General features: G+C 42.8%; 1 protein-coding gene across 3 annotated transcripts in view; it reads right to left on the bottom strand.

Moving 5' to 3' along the window:
* The window catches only part of RPH3A (rabphilin 3A), a 514,708-nt gene that overhangs the window by 105,424 nt on the left and 395,879 nt on the right, over positions 1-13,405 (bottom strand). For all 3 annotated transcript variants that reach the window (XM_075323991.1, XM_075323981.1, XM_075323999.1), the window contains 2 exons: positions 9,402-9,567; positions 8,138-8,179 (listed from right to left, as the gene is read on the bottom strand). In XM_075323991.1, coding sequence (XP_075180106.1) covers positions 8,138-8,179; positions 9,402-9,567 — 208 coding nt within the window. The remainder of the gene's footprint in view (positions 1-8,137; positions 8,180-9,401; positions 9,568-13,405) is intronic.

Here is a 13,405-nt window from a genome sequence, read left to right as displayed (position 1 = left end):
AAATCATCACACCTACCCTTCTATCATCTAAAGGTCCTGCTTGGCAATTTTCAGGACAAAAGCGATTAATTACAAGATAATTAAAATATTTAGAATATGATTGGCTTCTAATTGTGTTAAGAAGCCTGTAAATTCTTTATAGAAAAATCATGTATTCCTAGGTAACTGATAAAAATAGAGCTCAATCGCTTTGAAAAATGCTTCAGATAAAGCACACCCTCTTCAAAAACTAATGCACATTTATAAGGTCTGGTGCAGATTTGGTTGAACATACCAAACTTCAGATGGATATCATGACAGAAATCCAGCTGAAACCATTAGAGTCCATGATGTCTGTCAGGTGTCTCTAGTGTCTGCCATGAAAATGTTTTTGGGCCGTTACATTTATTGTTCTGCACCTGCAGTAGGATGAAATAAAGTTTGGCACCCCTGGTCAAAATTACTGTTATTGTGTAGAGGTAAAGGGAAACTGGTCACCAGGTTTTTCCCTTATGAGCTGCGGGAACCACCACTGAGCTCTTATATGCAGCATTCCAGAATACTGTATATATGTTCCCAGGCCACTCTGTAGAATATCTTGTGCAGTCTCCATCCTCCTGCCAAGCCCCGTGTAGAAGATGCATCCTACATCATCCACACAGAGGCCTTCATTGTGCTCCTGCGCATACGCACTTTGATCTGCCCTGCTGAGGGCAGAGCAAAGTACTGTAATGCGCAGGTGCAAGGAAAGATCAAAGTCCACCTGCGCATGTGCACTACACTACTTTGATCTGCTCTCAGCCAGGCAAATGAAAGTGCGCATGCGCAGGAGCACAATGGAGGCCTGTGTGTTGATGACATAGGACGCATCATCCACACGGAGCTAGGCAGGAGGATGACAATCGCAAAAGATGGAGGAGGTGGACTAAGAGCAGTGACACCCATTGGACCTGACCGCTCCCTAGGGGAGTATAATAAATGGTATTTTTTACATTCAACAGAGCGGCAAGGGCACTAAGACGGTGGCCACAGCTTATAAGGGAAAAAACCTGGTGACAGATTCCCTTTAAGCAAGTTGTACATGAAATGATCTCCAAATGGCATAAAGTTAAAGGTGACACTTTTCCTTTTAGTAGAAAAAATATGTTTTCATCTTTTACATTTAAAATTACCAAAAAAAAGACAATGGCCCATGCAAACTTTTCACAGATTCTTAATGCTTTTCTTAGCCAGCCAAGAGGCTTTCAATTCTTGTTTAAGGGATTTTCATTCATTCTTCTTTGGAAAAGTCTTCCAGTTCTATGAGGTTCCTGGGTCGTCTCGCATGCACTGCTCTTTTGAGGTCTAGCCACAGATTTTCAATGATGTTCAGATCAAGGGACTGTGAGCGCCATTGTAAAACCTTCAGCTTGTGCCTTTTGAGGTAGTCTATTGTGGATTTTGAAGTGTGTTTAGGATCATTATCTATTTGAATAAGCCATCCTCTTTTCAACTTCAGTTTTTTTATGATGGTATGTTTGCATCAATAATTAATTGAACATTCATTGAATCCATTCTTCTCTCTACCTGTGAAATGTTCCCTGTGCCACTGGCTGCAACACAACCCCAAAGCATGATTGATCCACCCCCATGCTGAATGGTTGGAGAGGTATTCTTTTCCTGAAATTCTGTCTTTTTTTTTTTTTCACACATACCTTTAATCATTGCAGTCAAAGAGTTTTATTTTAACATCATTGGTCCACAGAACTTGTTTGCAAAAATGCACCTGGCTTGTTTAGATGTTCTTTTGCATACGTCTGACGCTGAATATTATTGTGAGGAAGCAGGTGAAGTTTTCTTATGACGACTCTTCCATGAAGGCCATATTCATGCAGGTGTCTCTGAACAGTAGAACAATGTATCATAACTTCAGAGTCTGCTAATTCTTCTTAAAGGTCTTTAGCAGTCAAGCAGGGGTTCTGATTTGCCTTTCTAGCAATCATATAAGCAACTCTCACCAAAATTTTGCTTTGTTTTCCAGATCTTATCTTGACCTCCACTAATCCTGTTAACTGTCATTTCTTAATTACATTTCGAACTGAGCAAAGAGCAACTTAAAAACGCTTTGCTATCTTTTTATAGCCTTCTCTTGATTTGTAGGCTCCACCATTTTCATTTTCAGAGTACTAGGCAGCTGTTTAGATGAACCCATGGCTGCAGATTTTTGGCACAAGGTTAGAGTAGGCTTGGTTTTTATAAAGCTGTAAAATGTGCATCACCTGCCTTTCCTAAAAATCATAGTGAACAAGCCCTAAACCTAAAGGCTTCTTTACGCGCAGCGACATCACTAGCTATGTCGCTAGCGATTACACCCACCCCCATCATTCGTGCATCACCGGTAAATCGCTGCCCGTGGCGAACAATATCGTTGGTATGCGTTACACGCACAAACCTTCCTCACGACATCGCTGTGGCCGTCGGACAAACTCTTTTCTAAGGGGGCGGTTCGTGCGGAGTCACAGCGACGTCACACAGCAGGCCACCAATAGAAGCGGAGGGGCGGAGAGCAGCCGCATTAACGTCACTCCCACTTCGTTGCTGGAGGACGCAGGAACGCTGTTGTTCGTCGTTCCCGGGGTGTCACACGTAGCGATGTGTGCTGCCTCAGGAACGACGAGCAACCTGCGTCCCAAACGAGCAACGATATTTGGGAAATGAATCACGTGTCAACAATCAATGATGTTTGCAGTATTTTGGATCGTTAGCGGTCGCTAGTAGGTGTCACAAGCAACGACGTCACTAACGACGCCGGATGTGCGTCATGAATTCCGTGACCCCAGCGACATCTCATTAGCGATGTCGTTGCGTGTAATGGGGTCTTAACAGTCTAGTTAAGGTCTGAAACCTCGGTAAAGGTTATCTGAGCACACAAATCTCCAAGAGTGCCAAAACTTTGGTGTTTACCCATTTTCCTTTTTGCAATTTTTAAAATATATATTTTTGTTGCCTAAAATATAAAGGAAATGTGTCATCTTTAACTTTATGCATTTTAGAGATCATTTCATCTTTAACTTGCTGTTCACAATAACTAATATTAACCAGGGGTGCCCAAACTTTTACGTCCCACTGTATGATATAACAGAACAATGGAAATATCAAACACATGTGAAAATGGCCTTAATTGGGTGATGTACTCTGCTCTCTCCAGCTGTACCATTGAAAATGAATGGAGTTAACAGACAGAAGTTCCCTGTTCTAGTTAGTAGGGATCTCAGCGGTTAGAGTTGCATGAACGACATTGAAGTATCCAGCAAAACCTCCATAATTGAGACTCTTAAACGGAAACTTTTTACTTAGATTTCAAGCATGGAAAAATAGGTAAGAAAGGCTCACATGTGCCGTATAAAAGCGTGTTGTGGGAGTTTGTGCATAAAAATGTTAACAGCTTCATCTGAATACATACAGTATATGCTATGCAAGGCTGGCTGAAGTGTGATTTTGGTCATTATAGTTTTCTGTTGCTGTCATTTTATTAGCAATTGTAAGTCAAACATCTAAAACAAAAAATTAGATGGACTATAGAGAAGAGTTACAGCAGAAAGTTCTTAGGAGTGGAGGTTGTATCAAAGACATTGTGATATAATGATATAGATATATAGATAAGTTTCACACAAGACTTATCAGTCATCAGTAGAACATTTCAGCCTCAAGCTCCGACAAGCTCTGAAACTGCTGTCAATCATTATCAGTAGCATTTAACGCTTATCCCTACGTACACAAACTTAGTTTGTTCTAAAAATGTAACTAAATCTTAAATGGATGAAATTTGTGTCTGTAGATGTATTACAATCCTTACCGGTCGCCCATCTTCCTGGTTTCCAGGACCGCTACGGTCCTTATCTCATTATGATGACTTAATTTCTGACCAGCAGGATCACACAAGGGTTTATTTGTGAACCAGGAGTCGCTTATACAATCTAACCCTATGGAGCGTCGGAACAAGGCTCCATAGATTTACATTGTAAAAGTGACTTCTAGTTCATAAATTAACCCCTTTTTGATCCACCTGGTCAGAATTCAAGATACATGAGTCAGAAGAGGAATGGAGAGGCACTATAAACCAGAGAAGATGGGCGGTCGGTAAGTATTTAATACACTACACACATACTTAGAAAGACTAAGGGAATACAAGTTTTATTGGGAGTGCTTATTTAAAGAGGACTTTTCACAAAATTTGGGTCATAAACTAAACATTCCTGCACATAATGACAAGAGAAGATTACTTTAAGTCTAGATATACACCTAGTTGCTACTGATTACCTTGTATTGGAACTTAATTACAAAATTCATATACTTCATAGTACACAATTACCAGATTTAAAAAAACTATTTAAAATTCATATTGGACAGTATACAAAGCAAGACAAAGAAGCAACGTCAATCACTATGAATTACAAAACAGGATCCACAATAATAACTAACAGTAATTCATCACAAAAAGTAAGAATATCACTGGTACAGCAACTGCACAGTATATCAGAAGTCCATATTATTGCAAACCACTGAATGCCATGTTGCCACAGTATCAAAAGCACACAGCCTCGTGCTCCTATATGTCATGTAGGATTGTTATGTGTAGTCTTTATTTGTCATGTATTCCTTACAAGGTGCCTCTCTTACCCTACTGCTGTCAAATAATCTGAGAACTGGTGATCTGATCATCCTGCATCCAAAATGGCTTCTTCAATAGTATTGGTAAAGCAGTAGGTCTGAACCACACCACCCCTGGCTTTCCTGTACTATGAAAGTTATGTTTTTGTGGTGGCCATCTTGGATGTAGAAGGACCTGAGTACCCATCTCACTGGAGGAGGTAGGTATCTGGGGGAAAATAGAGGGCACTAGAGGCTCAACTTTGTAAATGCATTGTCACTTTTTAGTCCCAAAAAGGAAGGAAGCTTTACTCGCAATTCTCCACCCTGTCCTTGCTCTACTGGGTCCAGAAGCGGAGCTATGGAGTGCTGTATAAAGGTCCCCATTCACATGGACTTATTTAACTTATTTGGAAGCTTTTCACCTAAAGGATAGATGGATCCGGTCATCGGAACTTCAACAGTTTATCATTTTGTTCAGTGGCAAGAAAAGCCACTGACAAAGGAATCTGACACAGCTTTCTTAGGAGACTCTGGAACAATTTGACGAACCAAACGTTTGTGTGTATTAATGTGTACGGAGGCCTCAGGAGCCACCGTCTTAGATCATCCAGTTTCTGAGAACTAATTAGCAGCGAGCAAACCTTTTTATAGTGTGACATAACACTTACAAAGAACTCACACTTCATTTTTTTGTTTTGAATCTATTTAGATAACAGTCAGCTAATGAATTCCCATACGTGATAATACAAGCCATTGACTTATTTTCAATCATAGAAAGCATTATGAAAAATAATGTTATGGGATTATTACAATCTGCTTCCTTTTTTAACAAACAGTAAAAATAGTAATATGCAAAGTCAGAGATGACAAATGGGATGTCATTGAGTATAATAAAGAGATATAATACAAAGTCCATAGGGATCAATAAGGGGTGGGGTGGTCAGCAAATAACCAAATGCATTTACCTAATAGAAGGTACTCACCCTCCCTTGGTCCAGCACAGGGTCTCTACTGTTGGTTCAGTTATGTTACGAATACAGCCAGTCATGCTGACTACACCAGGGAGGGAGAGTACCTGCTGTATTAGTTATTTTAGATGTATAAAAAAAACTTTTGAGACAGGATTTGTGAAGGTGGAAAACCCCTTTGAAAAGGTTTGGGTCTTTAGGAGCATTTGGGGATATCTATGACGAAGCCTAAAGGGTGCTTTACACGTTGAGACATCGCTAACGATATATCGTCGGGGTCATGACGTTAGTGACGCACATCCGGCGCAGTTAGCGACATCGCAGCGTGTGACACCAAGGAGCGACGATCAACGATCGCAAAAGCGTCAAAAATTGTTGATCGTTGACACGTCGCTCCTTTTCATAATATTATTGCTGCCGCAGGTACGATGTTGTTCGTCGTTCATGCGGCATCACACATCGCTGTGTGTATAACGGAGTAGTAGAATAAGGGTTTCCAAGCCGCGCCAATGACTAGCCAATCATGAGGATTGTGGATTAATGTTGCTTTTATTCAATGCACAGGTCAACGCGTTTCGGAAGACACAGCTCCCTTCCTCAGGACAGACTGTCAAGAAACATCAAATCTCTCTTGCCAGTCTGTCCTGAGGAAGGGAGCTGTGTCTTCCGAAACGCGTTGACCTGTGCATTGAATAAAAGCAATATTAATCCACAATCCTCATGATTGGCTAGTCATTGGCGCGGCTTGGAAACCCTTATTCTACTACTCCCTGTTATCTGCCAATCGAGGGACCGCTGCCATGGCTTGGAGTTACATACATGCTGTTATAGGAGTTGTGACTTTCACAACCCCTATAGGTGAGTAGTACCACCTCTTTCATCCCCCCCATTGCTGCCGGGGTAAGACCCTGTTGCGCTTCTTTTTCCACAGTTTATCTCCTACATCGCTGTGTGTGACACCGCAGGAACGACGAACATCTCCTTACCTGCGTCCACCGGAAATGAAGAAGGAAGGATGTGGGTGGCATGTCCCGGCCGCTCATATCCGCCCCTCCTCTGCTATTGGGCGGCTGCTTAGTGACGCCGCAGTGACATCGCTATGACGCCGAACACACCTCCCCCTTGAAGGAGGGATTGTTCGGCAGTCAAAATGACGTCGCTGAGAAGGTATGTGCATGTGACGCTGCCGTAGCGATAATGTTCATTACGGCAGCAATCACCAATTGTCGCACGAATGACGGGGATGGGTGCTATCGCTAGCGATGTTGCAGCGTCTAAAGCACCCTTAAGAATCCTACTCAAAAACACATTCAAAGAAAAGGGCGAGCATCTAGCCACAGGTTGCACTCCCATAACCAGAACAATCAACCCTAAATATTGTAAAATACCTAAAATAACATACACTTACCCTCCCGGGGTCAAACTCCGGCACTATGGGTTCAGTATTTAGACTACAGTGGATAAGTCATGTTGACAGAGCTACAGTAGTTATACGCAAATTACTGCAGCAGGGACCAGATTGAACTCAGTGGCTTATGCCATCTGTAATTGGCTACATCAGTGATGTACATTGCAGTGGTGATGCCACTTTGACAAACAAATGAAAGACTGGAGTAGAGGTGGGAAGACGTTGTTGGATCCAAGGACAGGGAGTACCTAAGGTGCTTGCTATTTTAGATATTCCACAGCGTTTGGCATTCACTTTCCTGAAAATTGACAACTCATTGAAATTGGAGGAAGTCAACCACATGTGCAGCTACTTTTCCAGTCAGTATGAGAATAAATGTGGCCATATTCCCTTGAGGAATGCGGCATATGGAGCTTCTGTTATCACTTATCAGACATTCATGAGGTAACAGATCAGAATACCCCTTTATCAATGCTCTATTCAGTCAGATCTGTTCCCTGCAAAGAGCCATGTAAAATATCACATATGTTTCACTAATGTATTGATAATGATAATGAATAAGGAACATTCTATAAATATATTGTTCAAAAACTAGATTGCAAGCAATAAAAAAAAATCTCAAACTGCAGCTGAAAATGGGTCATTGCTGGGTGAGAACCACTAGACAATCAGGTTTATCTAGGACAGAACCTATCTCCAGACTGAACGCCCGTACTCTGACAAGTCACCAACCTCATTTCCTACTTTGCCTTGCAAATGTTGAATTTGATTAAAAATCCTGAATAGAGCCTCTGATTGGCATTGAAATTTTAGAAGCTCATTTTCTCAATTGTCTCTCATTACTGACAAATTATGCATATGAAAACCAAATGTGTCTTACTATGAATAAGTAGCACGAGAAAAAACACATTTCTTTATAAAATTAAGTTTCACAAAGAAATAACAATCTTCTTTGCAAAAACATGAGATTTCAAGTGCTTCATTCTCAAGTGAAGGCTAATCCCTCGCTAGACCACTGGAAGAACGGCATCTAACCTTGGTTACCATAGCAATAATCACAACTGGAAGATAATTCTGAATTAATTATCTGTCATACAACGGGTGAGACATTAGCCATAATGTATCAGTCTTCATCTGCAGCTTCTCTTACCATAGGATTCTTGGTCTGGTTCAGCCGTAATCTCTGCTTGACCTTAAACACAAACAAGTACGGTATATATTCAGTGTATTAGCTGAGAAACTGAAAAGCAATGTAATATTAATTCAAAGGCAACACAGTTGTCAATTCTATGTGATATACTGGTTAAATAAGCAGATATGTGACTGCACTGTCGCACTGGGGTGCCAGTGGTCCAACAGTAATATTGTTACTGGGGCCCACTCTTCAGCTACATGCAATATTACCTGACCTTTATTTATAAGCTTAGCTATGCTTTTGTATAATATACCACTGGTTAGCTTGTTAGATGAATTATGAGATGCTGCTTTTGTCTGCAAAATAATGCATTGTGTACTGTGCCAAGCACTGTTCATACGGGAGGCCTATTCAAGAAGAGGGGTCTACCAGAAAATTCATCTGTTCCCCAATGTGTCAGTCCGAGCTGGTGTGACTGCATGACATGCATTAGGATTTTTTATGACAAAACGCTATTTTATAGAGCTCATTATAACATTGTAACCCACCCTTAGAATGTATCTGCAAGGGAATTTTACAGTAATATAATACTTAATAGAGCACACTGATCCTGTGTGAAATTGTTATCAAATAAAAGCCTATGGGTATACAATATGGACTCAAGGCTGCTTTACATGCTCGTGAAAGCACCTGCCCCCGTCGTTTGTGCGTCACGGGCAAATTGCTGCCCGTGGTGCAGAATATTGCTAGGACCCGTCACACATACTTACCTTCCTTGTGACGTCACTGTGGCCAGCAAACAGCCTATTTTCTAAGGAGGCGGTTCGTGCGGCGTCACAGCGACGTCACACGGCAGGCGTCCAATAGAAGCAAAGGGGCGGAGAGCAGCCGCATGAAAGTAACGCCCACCTCATTGCCGGAGGACGCAGGTACGGTGTTATTCGTTGTTCCTTGGGGTGTCACACGTAGCGATGTGTGCTGCCTCAGGAACGACGAACATCCTGCTTCCAAAAGCAGCAACAATATTTTGGAAATGGACGACGTGTCAACAATCAACGATTTGGTATTTTGCATCATTAGCGGTCGCTCGTACATGTCCCACACAATGATGTTGCTAACAAGGCCGGATGTGCGTCACGAATTCCGTGACCTCAACGACATCTCATTAGCGATGTCGTTGCGTGTAAAGCCCCCTTAACACTGGCTAATTCATATGAATAGTTTAGTATTGTTTCTAACTTATATAATATCCATTTAAATCATCTATTGGTTTTGTTACCTCGACTTTGGCCACGGGGATAGCGTTTTTGTTCTGGAGCTGGAGCTTCTGTTGTGGTTGAGTCATTCGGAGGATTCTGGATTTTTTGTTTGTTCACTGGCATTGGTTGTGGAAGTTCATGTTTTGGAAAGCCCTTAAAGAACCATGCTCCAGATCTTTTCCACACCTGAAGATATTAAGAAAAATGTAAATGTATAATTTTTTTTAGAGGTTCTCCACCATTTACACATTTGTTTAACACTGAAGGCTCTGGAATGTCATAGAATTACTGGTCTGATTTTGTCTGTTGTCAGCACACAGTGCCAATCCAGTTTGTACCCCAGTCATAAAAGGCTGGCCAATAGATAAGACATATACTTCTTTATAACTATAAACTTATTTAACCCCAAATCCCTATCAGATATATTTATGTGATGTGGATATGCCATAAATATTTCTTATGGGAATACCACTTTGCCACTTATACTAGGGAAAGCCTAATGTTTCATCTCTACAGCACCCAAAGTTACAATGGTATTCAGAGGAAATCATGCTTTAAAGCTCAGAACCTCAAACACAATTAACCTGCAGATATGGAGTTAATCTTCAGTTTAAAGGGAACCTGTCAGGTCCTCTGTGCACTCAGAACCCCCATTAGTTGTGGGTGCATATCTAGAAGCCCTCTCTAACAGTTTCAGCATATAGTAGACAGGCTTCCAGAATTGCTGAGCGCAGATGGAAGAAGTCTCATTCCACTGAGCACTTCATTGCATATAAAGAGTCCCTCACCACATTCAAGTCCACATTCACTGCTGGAAAACAAACCTACTTCTCATCCCTCATATCCTCTCTCTCACAACCCTAACCAGCTAATCAACACTTTCAATTCCCTTCTCCATCCCCCAGCACCACCTCCCTCTCCTCTCATCTCAGCTGAAGACTTTGCCTCTTTCTTCAAGTAGAAGATTGACAACATCAGAGCAAGCTTTGGCCCACAATCACCACAGACCCTCATCATAGCTACTCAGCTCTCTTCCTCCAAATTCAGCTTCTCCACCATGAGAGAAAACAATCTTTCCACTCTACTCTCAAGATCACATCTAACCACCTGTGCACTCGACCCACTCCCATCGCAGATCATCCCCAACATCACCGCAGTCCTCATCCCAGCCCTAACCCATTTCTTCAACCTATCACTAACAAGTGGTGTATTCCCCTCATGCTTTAAACATGCCTCAATTACATCCATTCTCAAAAAGCCGCCCTCCCTTGACCCATCCTCTCTGTCAAACTATCGCCCCATATCCCTTCTTCCCTATGCCTCAAAACTACTGGAACAGCATGTCCATCTTGAATTGTCATCATACCTCTCCTCCTGCTCCTTCTTTGACCAGCTACAATCTGGCTTCCGACCACATCACTCTACTGAAACTGCCCTAACCAAAGTCACCAATGATCTACTAACCACCAAAGCCAAGCGACACTACTCTATCCTCCTCCTCCTAAACCGGTCCTCTGCCTTCGACACAGTAGACCATTCCCTCCTACTACAGATTCTCTCATCTCTGGGCATCACAGACTTGGCCCTATCTTGGATATCCTCATACCTAACCGACTGAACTTTCAGTGTCTCCCATTCTCACACCACTTCCTCGTCTCGCCCCCTATCTGTCGGTGTCCCCCAAGGCTCAGTTTTTGGACCCCTGCTGTTCTCCATCTACACCTTCGGCCTGGGACAGCTCATAGAGTCCCACGGCTTTCAGTATCATCTCTATGCCGATGACACACTCTCTGGACCTGACATTACCTCTCTACTAACCAAAATTCCACAATGCCTGTCTGCTATTTCATCCTTCTTCTCTGCGCGATTCCTAAAGCTTAACATGGACAGAACAGAGTTCATTGGCTTTCCTCCTCCTCCCTCATCTCCTCCAACAAGCCTTTCCATCAAACTTGATGGTTGCTCACTCTCCCCAGTCTCACAAGTTCGTTGCCTTGGAGTAACCCTCGACTCTGCTCTATCCTTCAAGCCACACATCCAAGCCCTCTTCACCTCATGCAGACTACAACTCAAAAATATCTCCCGGATCCGTACTTTCCTTAACCAAGAATCATCAAAAACATTAGTGCATGCCCTCATCATCTCCCGCCTCCACTACTGCAACCTCCTGCTCTCTGGCCTCCCTTCCAACACTCTTGCACCCCTCCAATCTATCCTAAACTCTGCGGCCCGCTTAATCCACCTCTCCCCCCGCTATTCCCCAGCCTCGCCACCCTGCCAATCCCTTCACTGGCTTCCCATCACCAAACAACTACAGTTCAAAACATTAACCATGACATACAAAGCCATCCACAACCTGTCTCCTCCTTACATCTGTGACCTAGTCTCCTGATACCTACCTGCACGCAACCTCAGATCCTCAGATCCTCAGATCCTCACAAGATCTCCTTCTCTACTCCTCTCTTATCTCCTCTTTCCACAATCGCGTACAAGATTTCTCCCGTGCCTCCCCCATACTCTGGAATGCTCTGCCTCAGCATATCAGACTCTCCCCTACCGTGGAAAGCTTCAATAGGAACCTCAAGGCCCACATCTTCCAACAAGCCTACAACCTACAATAGCCCTCAGTCCAGTAAACCACTGTGCAACCAGCTCTGTCCTCACCTATTGTACCATCACCCATTCCCTGTAGACTGTGAGCCCTCGCGGGCAGGATCCTCTCTCCTCCTATACCAGTCTGTTTTGTACTGTTAATGATTGTTGTACGTATACCCTCTTTCACTTGTAATGCGCCATGGAATAAATGGCGCTATAATAATAAATAATAATAATAATAGTAGCACACAAACAGATCTTTAGAAAAAGTATTTCTAAAGATCATTTATGAGATGCTAATTAGGGCAGTAACTAGTTGCAGGGGCATTAGTTCTCTGGTTACTCAGCACACGTAGCATGTTATCACACCCCTGGGGGCGTGATAACATGCTTTACAATAGCCAACATCATGACAGTGCAATACAAAGCTGTGCATGTGAGCGCAGTACCAGTGTACCAGTCGGCTTTGAGATTCCTTGACACCAGATGTGTGCGCTCCAGCTTCAAAACAGGCTTACTGCCCATGATCGGAAGCCATCTGCACTTCCGGTCATGCGCACTACTCCTCTCTGAAGCTGGGACACATACACCTGGCTTCTGAGAAGTGCGCATGATCGGAAGTGCAAATGACTTCTGATCATAGGCAGTGAGCCTCTTTGCAGCCGGGACGCATATACCTGGCATCAAAGAAACCCAAAGCTGACTGGTACAAAGCCATGCACATGTGTGACTTTGAATTGCGCTGCCTGAATGATTTCTAAAGATCATTCATGAAATGCTAATTAGGGCTGTGACTAGTCACAGGGGCGTTAGTTCCCTGGCTAGTCAGCCCACTTAACATGTTATAATATAATGCTCTCGTGAGCATGATACCTTACTTTACAACAGCTAGCGTCATGCTACTGCTACTATGTGCTCGGACTGTTAGAGAGGGATTTAACAGTGTTCTTAACCTGCCTGGCCACTGCACAAAAAGTTCATCTACATGGAGTAGATGAATTTTATTCCTCCCTGTAGCCTCTTGCTTTCAGTCATAGAGGCAGGGTCAGCGCAGTTCAGTCATTACTTGGTACATACTGAGTGGCAGCTGTAACCATGCCCTATCTTGACTGACAGCTAGCTCAACAGTGAATCGGTGCTGAGCCAGCTGTCAATCAGTGTTGGGCGTGGTTATAGCTACCAGTCAGTGTATAATGAGCAGTGACTGAAGATGCTTCAGCCACACCTTTATGACTGGAAGCCAGAGGCTGCCGGGAAAAATAAAGTTTACTTCCTTCTAGTAGCTGGGCATTAAGTTCAGCGGCTGGGCAGTTTAAAAGCACTGTTAATAGTATTTGGGGACATAACAGGTTCTCTTTAAAAGGGGACTGGTCATATTCAGAAGCACTATTATCTTGATGATATAGTGTTTATTGGCAGATAAATAGCA

Source organism: Anomaloglossus baeobatrachus, chromosome 1 (assembly GCF_048569485.1).
Source record: "Anomaloglossus baeobatrachus isolate aAnoBae1 chromosome 1, aAnoBae1.hap1, whole genome shotgun sequence".
In the NCBI taxonomy this organism is placed as follows: Eukaryota; Metazoa; Chordata; class Amphibia; order Anura; family Aromobatidae; genus Anomaloglossus; species Anomaloglossus baeobatrachus.
This window is presented reverse-complemented; position numbering and strand designations above follow the sequence as displayed.